This window comes from Erithacus rubecula (genome assembly GCF_903797595.1).
Source record: "Erithacus rubecula genome assembly, chromosome: 20".
NCBI classification, from domain to species: domain Eukaryota; kingdom Metazoa; phylum Chordata; class Aves; order Passeriformes; family Muscicapidae; genus Erithacus; species Erithacus rubecula.
This window is the reverse complement of record NC_136672.1, coordinates 8,778,166-8,796,075: the sequence shown is the minus strand read 5'-3', so window position 1 is coordinate 8,796,075 and position 17,910 is coordinate 8,778,166. Positions and strand designations below refer to the sequence as shown.

Sequence of the window (17,910 nt, the reverse complement as noted above, 5' to 3'; positions counted from 1 at the left end):
TCACCTCTGATAGGTGAGCCCATTTTTCACACTAGAAACATCTGAGAGAGTCAGCCCCATTGTTAACAGTTCTCCCTGCAGCCTGTATTAAGCATGCTGCATTTACATGAAAATTCAGCAAGGTGGAAGAGAACTTATCTTGATCAAGGTGAACAGCCATAGCCCTGAGCTCCAAATGTATTTTTATCATTCTCCTGGATGTTAGAATCCCACTCACAATATTAGTGAGCTCCCACATTCTGCTTTTCCACTGTTGCCATGAAGAGATGGGGAAAAGTCCTGCTGAGTATTTTGGGATCCATGTTAGCACACGTGATCCATGTGTTGATCTATTGGTTATTTTTTAGGAATAAATCAATCCTTGACATAAATGTAAGTGTAAATAAATGTAATAAAATTTCATTGTCCCAGTCTTAGAACCGCTCAGGTCCAGAAAGTAACGTGGCTTGATTTTTATATCCCCAGCCACATAAACATTGATTTATGTTTTTCTTCCTCTAGGTCTAAGTAATATCATAGGGATCATTGTCTACATCTCGAGCAATGCAGGTGACCCAAGTGACAAACGAGATGAGGACAAAAAGAACCATTACAACTATGGTTGGTCTTTTTATTTTGGAGCCTTGTCTTTTATCGTGGCTGAAACCATAGGTGTTCTGGCTGTGAACATTTATATTGAGAAGAACAAAGAGCTGAGGTTTAAGACCAAGAGGGAATTCCTTAAGACTTCTTCCAGTTCTCCCTATGCCAGGATGCCAAGCTATAGGTACAGGAGGCGGAGGTCCAGATCCAGCTCCCGCTCCACGGAGCCTTCTCCATCCAGGGACATTTCTCCAGTTGGCATGAAGATAGCAGGCACCATCCCCATGAACGAAATTTCCATGTACACCCTTTCCAGGGAGCCCCTGAAGGTCACCACGGCCGCCAGCTACAATGCAGACCAAGAAGCCAGTTTCCTGCAGGTCCACAACTTCCTCCAGAAGGAATTTAAGGAAGGACTCCACGTCAACATGGTCAACAGGAGAACGACGCCGGTCTGAAGCACTTTCCTTCCTCGAGCTTTTTGAAGAGATGCCCAAACAGAATGGATCTGTTTAAATACCCTCTCACCTCTTTAATTGTGGCATGTGTTGAGGTAGCAAGTGGAGATCCTCTGGACCGACATAAAGATATTCACACGCTCGTAGCTTTTTTTGAAGCTATTTGGAGTTTGTTTATTTCCGTTCTTGGTGTCACAAGATGAAGGCAGTTCATGTTCCTGCACTTTTGTAGTGTGTACACAGTCTTGGAGAAACTGCAAAAGACTGGCCACCAGTGTGTTTTAAAGGATTACAGAAAAATTGTGTACTTTTTTTTTTTTTTTAATATTGAGATCCCTTAATACAGACTTGCAAATATAATTTATAACCAAGCCCAAGGATGAATACGAACTACTCATCAAGTGAGCCACTTTCCTTTGACATGGCGTAAGCTTTGCCTCTTTCAAAAATAAAATTAAAAAAAAAAACCAAGAAAAAAAAGAAAATATTTTTGAAGGCAACACTTTCTAAAACTGACCTGTGCCACTGAAACAGCAGAGCACCCACGTTCTGAGCATTACAGACACCCTGAGGGGTGGGAAGGGGGTCTCCCATTCCTGGGGTGAGGCATCCCTTGGGGCAACGCAGAGGAGCAGAGGGTGGGTGCCTCTTGAAACACCTGGAAAGGGAAAAAGATAAAAGTAGGTGGGACTTGAGCATATTTGCAGATATCATTTCTTGCCTAACGTTTAGAAAACTTGAATTCTCATCTCGACGAGCCCTAGTGCCTGATCTGGCAAGGTGCTGAGTGCTGTCAGGAGCCCCTGGAGAGTTCTTGGAGCGGGTGGGGAGCAGGGCTGAGCCCCACCACGCTCCTCCTGTCCTTACAGCTTCACAAGTGCAACACCAACTGCGAGAGGAGATCTCCCAAATCCACAGCAAATCTCCCCGCGGCAACGGGAGCCGAGCGCCAGCAGAGCAGATGACAGCTTTGTATTTTTTAAAACAGAACAAAAAAAAAAAAAAAAACTAAAAAAAAAAAAAAAAAGAAAAAAAAAAAGGAAGAAAAAAGAATTAATCACCGTTTATGAGATATTTATTAAACTCTTTTTATTATGAATTAAGTGCCGCATGGTGCAAGGTATAGTTGCTTTTAGATGGAAATGGTGGTTCCACCTAATTTAATTTATTTTGTAATGATGCGTCTACTTACGTGCAGAGAGGCCACAGCAAACTCTATGCATCACGTAAGGAGGGAACTAATTTGTACCCTTTGCTTCTGTATGTTTCTAAAAGAGTCTGAAATTTATTTTTTTTCTTATAAATTCCTGATTTCAGTTTTTTCACTAAGGCTTGGATCTCAAAGCTCGAGGGCCTGACTCAAAGGTATTTTAATCTAATTTAATCGTACTCATGCTGATTTTAGTGACCACTCGACCAAGCCATATGAGAGTGAGGTGTCCAATTCCCCTCAGATGAATTAGATGCAGTGAGAGAGGAGCATCTAATTCCTGTAAATTCCTTTGAATATCCCCATCATCTTTGCCCAGAAAACTTTTGCTAGCAGAACACTAGACAAATGGTGACAATAAAATAATCCATAATTTGGAAAGTTTGGTCACTGGTAGAGGGAGATCTCAGCCAAACTGTTAAAACCTCTTTAGTCTTAATTTATTCTGTGATGGCCCCAGGGCCAGAGACTCAGTGGTGGTTTGGATACGAGGCTTTCAGCTAGTGGAACCAAGTCCTCCAGGGAAATCCCGGAGAAGCTGCCTTAACATCCCAAAAAGGAAATTGAACCCCTCTCCCCACAGAGAAACCTGCTCAAGCCTCTCTCCTTGCAAGAACCAAGACACAATTCTCAATTTTAAGCGAGAGTCTTCCCCCCAGTCACTGTTAAGCTCTGCCTGGCCCTCAGCCTGGCACAGCCACGTCGTTATTTTGGCAGGGGTGGGTTGGAGCCTTCATCCCTGCTCATTAAGAGTTTCCATTCAGGTTAAAACTCTGCTGGGATGCTTTTTTCAAACCTCTGAACTCTGAGAGCTAAAGCGAATGGAGCGATGGGAACGATTTAAAAGTAGAAAATGTTGTTCTACTTTCTGTATCAACACACTATGGAGAAAGATGTTACACAAGCTTTTTAAAAAAAAAAAATTCAAACAGAGGCAGAAAAGAAAACTTTTTTACCTACTTTTCGGCTAGGACAACTTAAAAGGGTTCTAAAATTATTAAAGTTCTTGATGAAAGGTTTTTTTTACAAGAATCTTTATGCTTTCAAACAATAAATTATTTCCTACTTTTTGAGACTTCGTAATATTAAAATACTTTGATTAGCTATGATAGAAGTAGAAGTTTGCAATGAAAAAAAAAAAAAACCAACCTTCTGTCTCATTAGTGTGTCATACTAAGTGCTAATTAATTTACATCTAATTATAGTCAATGTATTTTTCAAGTGCAATTTCCCAGAACTATTTGTTTCCCACTGTGTTAAAAAAAACTAATAGTTAGAACTAAGTCCTCATCCGTGTTTCCTGTAATTAAGAATAAAACCATTCCCTCTCAAACCAGGAGTTAGATTTAGGCTGTTTCTCTAAACTCATCTACCTTGAACTGGAAGTGGACAGTGTGAGGTTTGCTCCGCGCGTGGGTTTTGTTCTTTTAGTCGTCGTTCTCCAGTGAATGTGCTTCAAACCACCCATCAGATTCCAGACAAACTCCAAGGTTTTTCCCTCAGCCCAGCTCAGACCTGCAGAGGTGCAGTATTTTTTGGCAGAAAAAAGAGTCTTGCTGAGAGTTTTGGGATGTTGCTCTTTGCCAGATCCTCCTTCCCCCCTGGGCAGGGCTGGGTCCAGCAGCTCTCAAGGAGTGTTTTGGTCCAAGCTGGAGCATCTGCTCTTTCTCCAGCAGGCACCTTCAAGAAATGGAGCTGGAGTAGAGATCATGAGATGCCCATGGGGTCTGGACAGGGAACAAAGTCATGGGGAGATAACAGGGACCAGAGCTTTTGTCCTGTGGGACAATGAGGGCTGAGACTGAAAACTCAGCACTTAAGCTGCAGTGCAGTAAATTGTTCAACCAAAGCCAAAACCAAAATATAAATTTATTTGACAATTCCAGAAAAAAAAAAAATTAAAAAGACAAAAAATGGCAAAAAACTCAAAAACCCCAGTTTCCCATGAAAAACTTTGATTTTGACAAAACTGAAAAATTTGCAGCATTCCTGCCCTTGAACAGTCTTGCTCCATGGTTGATCTGTCTGAACAGAGTTAGACTGTGCTCAGACTTTGAAACCACTCAGTGATAGTTTAAAAAAATCATCTGTTCTTCCACATCTTTCTGGTTTCCCTGGACAGCATTGAACAAATGAGCCCCATTTCCCAGCAAGGCCTGCAGATACCATAAAACCATATCATTAACAATAATCAGTCTTTTGGTATATAACATACTGTAGCAGCAGAACTTTAGGGAAAAAAAAATAAAAAAGAAAGAAAAAGAAAAAAAAGCTATTTGATCAGATTTGATTTTTCCAAGAAAAAAAGTTTCAGGTGTACCATGAGCTCTCTCTTCCTCATTTCTCATACACAATAGGAGTAAAAGGAGAAATCACTTCAGCTGCCCAGACATCTAACAATAAACTATTTTTCTATTTCCTTTTCTCTCTGTATGGATCACATATCCACAAGGGCTAATATATCATGTCCCTTGAGGCTACATTTCTGTCTGCAGTTCTAAAGTGTTATTTCCACTGTGCTTCAGTTCTACTGGTATAATCACAACCATGTATAATGTACTTAATCCTTACTTTTTAAATAAACCATTTTAAATGTATTTGGCTTTGTGTGGAGAAAGGTATATAGATTTTTAATTTTCAAATTCTCTGAGCTGAGATTTCTGGGTTGTTTTTTTTTTTTTCACATTTTTCACTGTTTGATTGCAGCTGGCCACGTTACTGGGAGCCAGTATTTCAGAGGAGATAAAATTCTTGTGGTCCCAGAGACCACAAAATCTCCAAGATAAGCTATCTTCCCAATATTTTCAGTTATTTGGTTGGAAATTAAGAAAAACCTTCTCATTTCCAGCTTTCGCCTGTCCCATGTGAGACACACTGTGGTCTCAGTGCCCTGTTTGAGCCTGGTTTAGTGGCCACTGCAAACTTGAGCAGAGCAGGTGCTGCTTCCCTTTCCCTGGGTTATTGTGACCTGGGAAGGGTTTTCTGCAGAGCATTGTTCTGCAAGCAGGGAACCACAGAGTGAGGTTAATGTGGTTGTGGTAAATGCTGAGGCTGGTCTGAAAGAAACACAGAAGAGTGCAAGTGCTGGGGAGCAGAGCCAAGTCACCACCTCTGCCAGGGGAAAAAAAAACAACAAAGCAGTTGGGCTTCAGATGCCTCCTCTGGCATTTTCTCCAGAAGAGAAACAGAATTGTGTCTCTTGCTTGCTGCTGCTAAAGTGCAACTAATTGCAGCCCTCCCTGCTTTCCAACAGGTCCTCATTAATAGCCTGTTTATATTGCATGTGATATTGATTTTTAAATGTGAGTATTTACTAGGTGACACGGAGAGGCTGCAGGAACCATTCCCAGAGGATTAGGGATCATGGTCTTCTGGAGGTGCAGAAAACTTCCAGGGTTTGCTTTAGTCCTGTGCTCCTCCAGAAATCTGTTTTGTTTCTGCATTTGCCAAATGCCTACAAATAACCCACAAAACTCTTTTTTTCCCGTGGGGTGGTAGCTCTAGGTCATTTTTGGGAGCTGGGGAGAGTGTTTCACCTCAGTTGCTGTGCCTGTGCTGTGGCTCATCCAAGCCTGTTCACACTCCCAGCTCCACTCAGCTGTCAGGAAGGATCAATTATTCCCTTCTGATTTCACTTCAGTTGTTTCCTGAAAATTAGGAAACTCAAAGCCAAACCAAGCCCATAGAACTTCTCCAGAATGAAGGATCTAAATGAGAACAAAAAGTGTGGTTCTTGCCAACACGAAGAGGCACAAAGACCAGTGAAAAAAAACTAATGAGTTCCCACCCCTGCAGTCCTTGTAGGTTGTAATTAGTCTAAAGCAGAATCATTAGCACTTGATGCCTCAGCAACCAGAGCCTTGCTTTGTGCCCACATTTACAAACACAGATTCACTTCCCTCTGTTCCACCTGTGGATTTGAGGAATTGAAGTCGAGATGCAGCTCCTGAGATTGAGTAATGTCTAGCAAAATTTAACAAGAGTCTACTTCAAAGGCAAGGGCATTACACCTTTAATGCATTTCTTTTCTGGCTTAAAGTCTGCTCCCTTCAGACCTTTCTGCTTTCATGACAAGTCTTGGTTCTGGTTTAAATGGAAGCCTCTAATACCTTTGCCAGCCCAATCACAGATGTGCCTGTGGTCCTGGTCCCTGCCTTGCTCCATGTCCCCACTGCCCTCCCTGGCCCCTTCCCCTCCACTTTTGCTCCAGGTTCCTTTGCTCCTGCCCACAGTTCCCACATCCCAGCAAGAATGGGCTCCAGATTTCATCCTGAGTGCCCACATGTCCCTCTGCTCCACAGAAGTGTCTAAACCATCCCTGTCACACATCAAGCAGAGTGATGTTAACCCCTCTAAATCATATTTCAATTACAGTTACTTTGAACCAGTATTTTCTAACTTACACTTTATTTGCTCTCCCTTCCCCATGCTCTCCCTACACTTTAATTCTTTGCTCCACATTGGCCTCATCAACTTGAGTTGACACCTCTGCACCTTTATTTTGACATCAAACTGGAGAGTTAATAAAGCAGGAGTGGAGTAGCTCTGACATTATCTTGACACAATGATATTTGCAGCTTTCCACTGGCATTTTTTTAAACATTCTTTTAAAATTCAGGTACTGTCACCCTCCTCAGTTTGACATCACAATTGTAATGTCACCTCCACAGTGGCCTCTGCATTGATATTACCATCAAATTGGCTTTACAATCAGCTGAAATATTAAAGGGAAGGAGAGAGGCTGGCCCAGCCCCAGCAATCTGGACTTAAGGCAAGAGAAATAATTTCTGGAGAAAGGTTGGATGTGTTAGGTGGCTACTGCAGGCATCAAGGAGTACCTGGTTAATAGGAAAGCAAACAAGTATTTAAGAGATATTGCATTAGAAAAAGAAAAAAAAGACTCAAGAAACCTAACAACAGAAAAAGCAAAACTAAAAAAACCTAAAAAAACAGAACCCCCAAAAAAACAGAACCCACAAAAAACCCCCAACTACTCAGAACAGTTTAATTAAAAATTATTGCAATAAAAAATTAGAATAAAAATAACTATAATAAAAATATATAATAAAATAAACTAGTTGAATTATTTTATCACTCTGTGCCACAGTTGTGAGCTCTGGAGGCACATTTACCTCTGAGCTCCTGAGAGCCACAGGCGTGGGGCAAGAGGGCTCCAGGGCTATTAAACTGCTTAGGATCAGCCTGAACTCAGGCCCAGCACTGTTATAAACACAGATGTTTTTATAACCTCGCTGAAAAGTTAATCATCCTATTAATGCCTATTTCTGGGCATGCAGCAAGTGGAGGGATCCCAGCGCTGCAGCCGCTCGGGCGGGCGTGGGAATCCGAACCAGCCCGGGCGGGACGGGGCCGAAAGCTGAGCCGGGCACGGGGAGCGTCCTGGGCCAGCCCAGCAGCTGCCGGAGCCCCGGGTGACATTTGCGGGCTGTCAGATGTGCCCGGGCTGCCGCAGCCCCGGCGGGCGGGATGGACGCGGGCAAACCCCTGAAGGTGCGGCTGGCGCTCTCGGTGATCCTGGTGGGCATCGCGCTGCTCTTCGCCGCCGTGGTCACCGACCACTGGGCCGTGCTCAGCCCCAGCCTGGAGGAGAACACCACCAGCTGCGAGGCCGCTCATTTCGGCCTCTGGAGACTCTGCACCAAGCGGATTTTCGTGCAGGAGCAAGGTGCCAAAGAGAAGAGCTGCGGGCCCATCAGTCTGCCGGGAGGTACGTGAGAAAGCAGCGGGACTCACACAGGCTCTGCTGGGGAGGGCATGGCAAAGGAAAATAGGCTCCATGTGCCCCGTGGCAGGAGGAAAACAGGCACTGGGTTTGGTTGGGATGGGGTGCATGGGGCTGTTCTCGTGCTGGTGTGCAAACACACCTCGCTGCCATCCCTCCTGCTGGGGCTGCTTTGCTGTGGTGCCCTGGTCTGTTTGTGACCATATTTGAGTCTCCCGTGCAGCAGTGACAGTGCTGGGGAGCAGGGGAGGAGGACTGGGCACAGTGGGAATCACAGAGGGAGATTGGGATGGAGGGAATCTTGCTGAACCCCAGCCAAGGGCATGTTGACAGCAGCAGGCAAGAGAGAGGATTTACGGGTCCACCAAACACAGCTGGACCTTTAGGATTTCCAGATCCATATAAACCCAGAGGAACAGCCCATCCACGGTGGGCACTGGGTTGTCTCTGAGCTGTTCCAATATCAGCCATTCCTCAGGGCAGGGAGGGAGAGACCTGCAGGATGGTTTGTCAACTTCCAGAAAAAAAGAGTGATAACCGGAGTTTGAATCAATTTCTCAAGGACTTAGGGAGCCTCCTCACCTCCCACCAGAGGCACCTGCTCCCACACACATCTCCAGGTCCAGCTGAGTGGATGGGGAGGGCAGTGGGCTCGGCAGCTTTCCGGGAAGGCTGCTCCATTCCCATGGCTAAAGGAGCTCATTATGTTTTTGCTGATTGCCAAGTCAGCAACATCCACGCCGTTTGCACTAATACGCTCCCTCTGTGACTGAGCCACGCTGCTTTTTTAGAAGGCTTATAGGGTACTGGATGCTTTCCAGAACAGAAATAACAGGATTGCCTTCGTGTTAGACTCACTGCTTGAAATGAAATACATGTTAACACATATTTGAAAATTTCCTGTGAAAAATCTTCCTGCTTGGGCTGACTGTATATTGCCTGTATTACCGCAATTCTTTATCTCATTGGCCAAATTATATGTTGTGAAGAGAGGAGCTGAGCCTCAGCATGTGGATCTGTCTCTAACCAAACTTGGGAGTGTGTCATCCATATGCTTAATGTCTCTCAGGAAGGTACTTACGTGCCTGGAGACGTATTCCTCGCTGCACGCCTTCCCTGCACACACACAACTCCCACAAAAGGAAAAAACAATAGAAATCGGTGGATAAACAGCCAAACTGCACGACCGTGGGGTAAATATAAAACTCATAAATATCCAGCTGTCTGCACAAAGCAGATTCGCAGGCAGGGCACAGGAAAGCAGCCACTATCTTTGACAGACATCAGCATGTGCTCGCACAGACGTTGAATCACATCCCAGCGCTGCATTCCGCCAGGCACAGAATAACTGGGAATTATGGAGGGGCTGGGCTGGCCCCCACACCAGAGCTGCCTCATCCAGCTTTTAAAGATATTCAGGAATTCGGATGGCAGCCTGAGTCATAATCACATTCCAAAGGGTGAAATTGGCACCTCAATTATAACATAAATACCTTCATCCCTGTTTTAGCTGGGAAAGGATCAGAGCCCGGGGCTGGGGCTGCTGAGGGAGGCTGTGGCCACACGGCTCCTGCTCGATTGATTTCACACTTCTGGGAAGGGATGTCGGCAGGGAAACACCAGGGTTGTGAAACCTGCAGCAGCCAAGAAAATGTGAATGAACAAACGCACAGTAAAAGAGCAGATGCAGGCACTGCTCTTCCTGAAAATCATGAGATATAACCAGACATTACTGCCAGGACTGAGAAAGAGGCATCAGAATTTATCACTGAATTAATAACCATTTACCAGTCGCTCCCTGTGGAGGAAATGGATGGCATGATTAACGTTATTTATTAGGTTTTGAGCTCAGCACAGTGCAGAATGGGGAGGATGACTTGGCTTGCAGTCCACAAAGCAGGGCTGTGATTTAGGCAGAGCTTTAAAATTTTACAGCACCCATCCGAGGTTGTTGACAAATTGAAAAGGGTTCAGCATCCTGCTGTAACAAATGAAAAGATCAGGGAGATGGTTGTTAAAACCAGGCAAATTCAGATTAATACTGAGACATTTTTAACTGTGGTCAGTGGGCACTGGGGTATTTTACTACCAGCTGTAAACAGAGTTCAGCATCACTGCCTGTAACTCCAGAGCTGGTGCTGTCCTGAAAAGTGGCTCCTGTGCTCTGGGCAGCAGCAGGGATGTTCAACAGCCTAAACAGGTCCTTGTGAATGCAGGAACCTGAGCGCAGGCAGCTCTGGAGGAGGAGTGCTCTGGCAGATGTGCTGTCTGCAGGGCTGAATGTTCCTGTTACAGGAGACCCACCCTGCAGGACAGCTGTAAATCCAACTGCTTGGAGATACCATCTCCCAAACTCTGTGTGTGCCGAGGCCTGGCCCCTCCATGGCTCAGGCCCCACCTTAACACCTCCTCTAAGGTCCTGTCTCCCAAATTCATCACAAGTGGAAGCCCCACAGTAAAACCCAGGATTTTCCATCCACCATCCCATGCTCTGTCCATCTCAGGCTGCAGAGCAAACTGGGCTCCAGCCCTTTCCCAGCCTGTCCCTCCAATGCTCACAGGGGACAGCTGGCACCCAAAACTCTGCATGGCACAAACATCTCATGGTCTTTCCAGCCTTTCTTTCTCCAGAAAAGTCTCCAAACTGCAGCTCCCCAAGGCACAGCCACAGTTCAGTGGGATTGCACTTCTCCTGCATCCCACGCTCCACTCCTGCATCCAGGAGTGATGGATCTGAAGGGCAGGGAGCAGGAAGGCTGTGAGAGGAGTCTTGGAGGGGTGAGGAAACTCTGAGATAAACCACATTACAATCCTGAATTCATGCAGCCACAGAGCCCCTGGACTGTCCCCACCAGCACTTAGGGGTGACCTCGTGGCAGAGATAATGCAATTGGGGTGGAGAGAGTGGAAGATTGCCACACAGTGCTCACCCATTATCAACCCCAGCGTAAATCCTGTTATGTAAACCTGCTGTGACACAAATGGGCTTTTCTCTCAGTCATGGTGGCACCAGAGTGACTGCAGTGCCTCAGTTCTGCTGAATAACAGACTTGTTGAAACAGATATCCCCAGCTCAGCAGAGCATGGGAGCATCTTAAAACTGAAAACAATTCAGCATTTCACCAAAACAAATCTAGTTCTATTTTCCCATCACAAGTGCATTTTCCAAAAACACCGATCCACTTGTGTGATGACCCCTTTTATCACACATTGGCAGAGCTTTGCCAAGGACCACAAGGGACAGAGGTGTCTCCATCCCCTGCAGACAAGCCCACCTCTGAAAGGTTTATGAGGATGGAGGGTGACTGGGCTGGTTTGGATCCCCTGCAGTGGGCACAGAGCTGTGCTGTGCTCCCATCACACCGAGTCTGGATGCCTCCACTTTTGTACTGCACACCTGGAGACTCCTTTGAGTTCAGGCTTTTTAGAGAATTAATGAAAACTACACTAAACAATCCCAAAGTGTCCCAGACACAATGCTCAGCCTCAGCCACCACTGAGTGCTGGTGGAGGCACACAACCACTGCTTTAAGGCTCACAATTCACAATTAGAGTCACAGAGGGCTGAGATCAAATGTATTTCTTCCAGTCATTTGCAAGGATAATAAAGAACAGGTCAGGAGATTCTAGAGCTAAGCATTAACCTTGTCTCCAGCAAAGAGAATCTGCAGATGAAATAAAAGTCAGCTTATAAACTTAAGTAGATAAGAGTGTCTCGAAGGAATCTTCCCCTAACAGGCCCAAAATGCTGCTTTGCAATTACCTATCTCCTGGGAGAGGGAAAATAAATCCTCCCTGAGTCACTAACTCCAGCAGCCACCATTTAGATGACAGAAAAAACCCACAAGAACCAACAGGTAGAACACAGGGATCTTCTGCCAGAGACACTAATACTGTAAGGAACCACTGAAATGCTCACAGGCAGAAACCCACAGCAGTGCCTGGGTGGTCTTGCACCTGTGCTGGAGCAGCCTGTCCCCTGTCCCAGCCTGGGTGTGGAGAGAGCCACAGCTTCTGCCAGGCTTCCTCCCAGCACCTTCTGGAGGCTGGTGCTAACTCTGTTATTTAACAGAAAAGATGCCCCTAAGGGAAGGGACCCCTATTTTTGTATTTCAGGCAGTCTTGGCTCTGTTTCCTGGGCCATTGGGAGCCCCAGGGGTGCTGGGGCAGGTGCTGAGTGTGTCCCCCCAGCCCAGCTCAGTGCACCCTTCCAGCCAAATTCCTGGCAAGCAACTGCTCTCCCTGCTCCACACCCCTTGAAACCCTCAATTAAACCAGTTATAAATAGCAAGAACACCCTCAACCCCTCCCCTGCTGCTGCCAAAGCTCCAAGTCAGCAGGATCTCCCCAGACCCTTCCCATCCTGCAGGGAGCCTGAGGCTGAAATCTCCTGTTCTGCTGGCAGCAGGGACATTGCTCCCTCCTGAGCAGGAAAAAGGATGGTGGCCATGGAGAGACCAGCTAGAAACTTCCCTTGTCCCCACAGTCCTGATCCCTACTCCTTTCTCAACCCCCTAAAAACACCCTGTACCTGGCACTGTGCTCATGTGAAGCCCAGACAGAGGAACTTCATAAATCTCTCTCTATCTAACTCTGCTGTCTTATCAATTTAACTTAATAGGTCCTCTGATGGGATCAAACTTGGATAAAGCCCAGCATGAGCCTCTTTGCCCTTGGTTCATACAGCATTCCCTTCCCTGGGCAACTGCTTGGGCTTCAAAAAGCTTTGGTCTTTTTTGCTTTGTTCTTTTTTTACTGACAGCCAAAAAAAAAGCTCTTAGCATCCCTATTTTAGTAAAGCACCATGTGATTTGCTGCATTGCAGCAGCCTCATCCCTGGGACCCCCAGAGCAGCAAACCTCCTGCATGCAGCAAACCCCCCCACTGGCACAGAGGGAGCTGCAGAAGGGAAGAGCAGGAGGGAAAGGTGGATGGGGACACTCCATCCTCCCTGTTTGACCCCAAGGCCACCAACCCCATGGGCTGATGTGGGTGGGCTGGTGAGGGAAGGGAGTGCCAGCTCAGCTGTGAGCACAGCAGGTGCCATCCCCAGGAAATGCTGCAACACTGGGAGGCAGAACCTGTGATGGCCAAGGACAGAAGGAGAAAAATCCTCTGTAATTCATATTTTAAACAGGAGAGCAATCAGCGAGGGATACAGAGGGGCTTCGGCCTTGTCTGTGCTGGAGCCCAGTGTCCTCATCTGCTCCCAAGGAAATCAGATCCAACTCCAGTTCCCCAGTGGCACCAAGGGTAGGGAGCCTCAAAACCACTGCAAGTTTGGTACATCAATAAAAAGCTAATTCAGTTTTACTGCATTTTATCAGAGGCTTCCAAGAGCACAAAATTGAATTTTCTTTTCTCTTTCAGACCACAACTGCTCCTACTTCAAGCACTTCACTCCTGGAGAGACCTCGGAGATATTTGAAGTAACCACCCAGAAAGGTGAGAATGAGTCCAAAAGAATATTTTCCTAATGTTGTATGAAGTGATGGACACACAAGATCTAATGGAACGGGGTTCCCAAAATGAGAGTTCAGTCCCAGTTCCACTGAAAGCAGCAGAATTTCTAACAGGCACCATCAGTTGGTGAAAATGTGGAAAATGCCCTGGCAAGGTCAAATCCCAGCTTTCTGGGGACAATTATTTTTATATATGATCACACCCATGAATATGATTTTACATAAGTTGTCCCACAAATATATAACAATGTCAATATCCAGGAAAATTGCAAAAAGCCCTTCCAGCATAAAAATGACTTTACAACATTGGCGCTATCAGTGACACTCAGCTTTTGCCATTGAAGGGGAAGATATTAATAAAACCTAAATGAATAAATTATACCCCAAGCAGAGTCTTGACCCTGAATAGAAGTGCAGGGGCTCTCTGAAGACCATTAAGAATTTTATGCTTCATATTGATTTTATATGAAAGTCTTGTAAAAAATAGAGCAATCAATGAATGGAAGGACCAGGAATCCTACAAAGACACAAACTGTCAGTGTTTACAGCAGAACTGTCTTCCATGGACAAATTTAACACTTTCAATAAGTCCAAATATTTTGAGGGCTCCCCTAACATGCTCCTCTCTCTTTCTCATCCACTCTTTGTTGACAAACTCTTTCAGAGTTTGCAACACAACCTATTTAGTGTGGAAAATGTGAGCCACTGGATACATTACATGTATTAATCTGCTTTACTTCTGCTACCCTGAAGATAGTTCCCTAAAACAGTAGCTTCCAAAGACAGGAAAGACATGAATTTTAACTGGATAGAAAAGCATGTATCTGAGTCACCTGCTTTTGCTCACTAATCTGCTATCTGATACAGCCACCTGATCTTCAAAATGCACCCAATGCCTTCAAGGCAATGAAGAACAAAATCAGAAAATATTTCTTCTTCAGGAAAAAAAAAAAAAACAAAAAAAACCAACAAACCAGGAAGAACTTTTCTTTGGGGCAAAAAGAAAATCTTAAGCCCAGCAAAAGATTTTACAATGCAATGAATACTTTCAGGCAGCTCCAGCACAGAGAAAAGAGAAACATTTAGAAAATGATAATAAAACAGTGATATGAAAAGCAGGGAGAACAAAGAGTGATCTGCTGTTCTCCTTTGCAGAAATAGCTCATTTGGATGGGAGCTAATTAGTAACAGGCAAAAAAATTCTTCATGATTTTGCCTGGGAGATATTTTTTTTTTAATGGCTTGAAAGGCAAATATCATCAGGCACTGTGATGTTCATGCATGGCTACATGTGTTAAATATTAAACTAATCTGAAAACGAACAGAACATGCAAATGAAGGCCTGAATTACTCAATTACCAACTCTCCCCCTCCACCCAGGCACTGAGCAGTGCTGGGCTGGGGGAAGTGTCCAGCAGATGGTTTAGCAAAAACCAGGACTTTTGGGAAGGGTTTAATCCCATGACTTGAAGAAGTTGGGTTTTCACAGAGCTGGAAATCAGTGTTGTAAAGGCAAAGGAATAGAAATGAGCTGTGCAGAACACTTCACCCCAAGGCTGCTGTGCCTGAGCTGTGCTGTGCTGAGCCCATGGAACTCTCTGCTCTCTGCTCTGGGACAGCATCAGCACCATCCAGGGGCCAGGGCCCTGCAGAATGCATGGAATAAAGGTAGCAGAGAGCTCTCTATTTAGTCCAGGAGCAGAGTGGTGGAAGGGATGAGAGCATGGAACCCAGCAAGGCTTTGACAATAACATTTCCATGCAGAAAGCAGCTCCAGCCCAGTGATCCAGCAGCCCCATACAGGGGGGGTGATGAGCAAAGGTTCCCTGGGCTGCCTCAGGGGGTGTTCAGAAAGCATTTTCGCCTTCCTGCTCTGCTTTTATACCCTTCATATTCCAAAGATACACAGCAAATACTGGCCCTGTTTACACTTGAGGGAAATAATTCACCAAAGCCACCTTGCCCCTCTCTTGCAGAGATGCACAGAGTGACTTACTGCAACATCCCCACAGCTGATGGCTCAAAATGCGCACACTGTGTCATTTGTGGTTGGTTTTTTTTTTTCCTTTGGCAGAATACAGCATTTCAGCTGCAGCCATTGCCATCTTCAGCGTTGGTTTTTCCATCATTGGGACAATCTGTGTCCTCTTGTCCTTCAGGAAGAAGAGGGATTATCTGCTGAAGCCAGCATCCATGTTCTACACCTTTGCAGGTATGAGCAGCTCACATTTCTGCACTTGGGTCATAGGACAACACAGAGAAACTTAAGATGGATCCCAAGGGAACAGAGATACTTCTAAAAATGCCCTGAAAGAACTTCCTTCCTGGCCACAGACTACAGGTCTCTGTGTGGTGTGAAAAAATCCTGTTCAGCAGCAGGTCTGTGTTTTCTCCAACCCCCTTTAAAAGTATATTCAGCCCCCTCTAGTATATTTACTGTCAATCCCAGTCTGGGACACACAATATTCTATCTCATTTACTGAGCTTCAAACCAACAAGATGGCTGATCCAGGCCCAAAATACACAACTGCCTCCCAAACTCACAAAGACTGCACTTGTACACGAGCCAGGAATGTTCTGACACGCCACAATGAGCGAAAGACAGAGGTGCAAACTGTCACCTCAACACAAAATCTTCCTCAACCTCTGAAAAACCTCCCCAGGGAATGCAATTATTCCTCCCCCACTCTGAATTCCCCATCCCAGCCTGCCTAAAAGATCACACACAACAAGTCAGTGGCTGACCTCAGTCATGGCAGAGCTGCTGGCAGTTCTGAGCACTGCTTCCTTCAAACACTGAAGTCAGTGACTCACCTGTGAATCTCACTGCAGCTCCTGTATGCAAAACAACAGATGAGGCGGTTAATTAAGGATGAAAAATTGACAGCTGGTTATTCAACCCACCGCTCCTACCTTCCTTCAGGTCTCTGCATCATCATCTCCGTTGAAGTCATGAGGCAATCCGTGAAGAGGATGATTGACAGCAAGGAGACAGCCTGGATCCAGTACAGCTACTCGTGGTCCTTCGCCTGCGCCTGCGCCGCCTTCGCGCTGCTGTTCGTGTGCGGGCTGGCGCTGCTGCTGCTGGCACTGCCACGCTTCCCCCAGAACCCCTGGGAGAGCTGCATGGACGCAGAGCCCGAGCACTGACAGCCCTGCACCCCCAAACACAGCCTGAAAGGGCTCGGAAAGTATTTGTCATTTTGGAAATGTCCGGGTCTCACTACACGATGTGTTCTCCATCAAGTGAGTCATTACTGAACCAAGGCGTGTTCGATTGCAATTGTTGCTTTCTTTTTCTTTTCATCTCTTTTCTTCCTATATTTTTTTCTCTCTTTTTTGGTTATTTGTTTCTTTTTTTTTTTAAGAAAGCAGAAAGACCACTCAGCACCATCATGGGTGTGTGAATGGCACTGCTCCGTGCCAATGTGGGGCTGCCCTGTGCTGATGCAGTTGAGGGAAAATCTGAGACAGCTCAGGCCACAGAGGAGACAGCTTTGTTATGAAGATGTTTGGTGTAGTTGGGCATAGATCCATGAGGGATATCAGGCTTTTATACCTTACTTGGTCAGAGAGACACTCTGGGGAGTCAATGTCCCCATTTATGCCACACTTCTCTCCCTTTCTTCAGAAGGGTTAGTTTGTTTTCCCAGGGGAAGTTGGAGATCCTTATGCTCTTCTATTAAAATGTTAACATTTGATAAAAAACAAAACAGAACTTTGAGTAGCATTGGGATAAACTCCCCCCTCCAAATTTACACCCTGCAGCTCCATTCTCCTCAATCAATCATAAAACCCCACAAAACAGAATCTTGTGTTTTGCTTAAAATTCAGTGGCAAAGCCAAGAAGTACCAAACATGGAGAGTGATATTTTCCTTTAATAAAAAGCATAATCTTCCAGTAGCATGATTTTCTGGGAAATTATTTGATGGATGAATCACTTGGCCCATCAGATTCTGCCAGGTCCACGATGGCAGAGCAGAGCTGGGTGGTGTTTGCTGCACGGAGCTCTCACTTGTTGATGAGTGGGTTTTGTAAGAGCACCCTGCTCTGCTCACTGCACGTGTACACAGAGCTGCAGCTCAAGAAAAACCCTCCAAAGAGCTGCTGAGAGGGGAAGGATCCTGCCTGGAAGAGCTGGGAGAGGCAGCCCTGAGAATGCCCTGGTGCTGCTGCTGCTGCTGCTGCAGGATCAGAGCCCAGCAGTGCTGGGGGATGCTGCAGGCACTGCTTTGCTGCTGACAGCCTGCAGGGCTCTGCCACAGCTGCCTGAAGCATTTTGGAAGCACTTTGGGGTCCCCCCAATCCAACCATCAGCAGCACTGGGGTCCCCCAGCCCCACATGCTCACCCAGCCCCTCCAACCAAGCCCTTTTCACCCTCACAGTCCCCCAGCACCAAGAGGTGGGGTATTTCTCCTTTTTTCCTCTTTCTTTTTGCAGTTCAATCTTCAGA

The 17,910-nt window shown here is 45.8% G+C and overlaps 2 protein-coding genes across 2 annotated transcripts in view; both read left to right on the top strand.

Moving 5' to 3' along the window:
* Positions 1–2,021, top strand: part of CACNG4 (calcium voltage-gated channel auxiliary subunit gamma 4) — a 39,774-nt gene extending 37,753 nt beyond the window's left edge. The window contains exon 4 of the mRNA XM_079323335.1: positions 502–2,021. Coding sequence (XP_079179461.1) covers positions 502–1,040 — 539 coding nt within the window. The 3' untranslated portion in view covers positions 1,041–2,021. The remainder of the gene's footprint in view (positions 1–501) is intronic.
* Positions 2,022–7,736: 5,715 nt separating this feature from the next.
* CACNG1 (calcium voltage-gated channel auxiliary subunit gamma 1) lies at positions 7,737–16,608 on the top strand. The gene is made up of 4 exons (XM_079323792.1): positions 7,737–7,978; positions 13,364–13,438; positions 15,530–15,667; positions 16,379–16,608. Exons 1-4 carry the CDS (start codon positions 7,738–7,740, stop codon positions 16,603–16,605), a joined length of 681 nt encoding a protein of 226 aa, XP_079179918.1. The 5' UTR covers position 7,737; the 3' UTR covers positions 16,606–16,608.
* Positions 16,609–17,910: the final 1,302 nt, after the last annotated feature.

What these genes read in the sequence shown, in the direction of transcription:
- CACNG1 (XM_079323792.1), top strand. Translation starts at nt 7,738, where the DNA reads ATGGACGCGGGCAAACCCCTGAAGGTGCGGCTGGCGCTCTCGGTGATC. An exon ending in TGAAGTAACCACCCAGAAAG is followed by an intron (nt 13,439 to 15,529) that starts GTGAGAATGAGT and finishes TTCCTTTGGCAG; the next exon opens with AATACAGCATTTCAGCTGCA. An exon ending in CATGTTCTACACCTTTGCAG is followed by an intron (nt 15,668 to 16,378) that starts GTATGAGCAGCT and finishes ACCTTCCTTCAG; the next exon opens with GTCTCTGCATCATCATCTCC.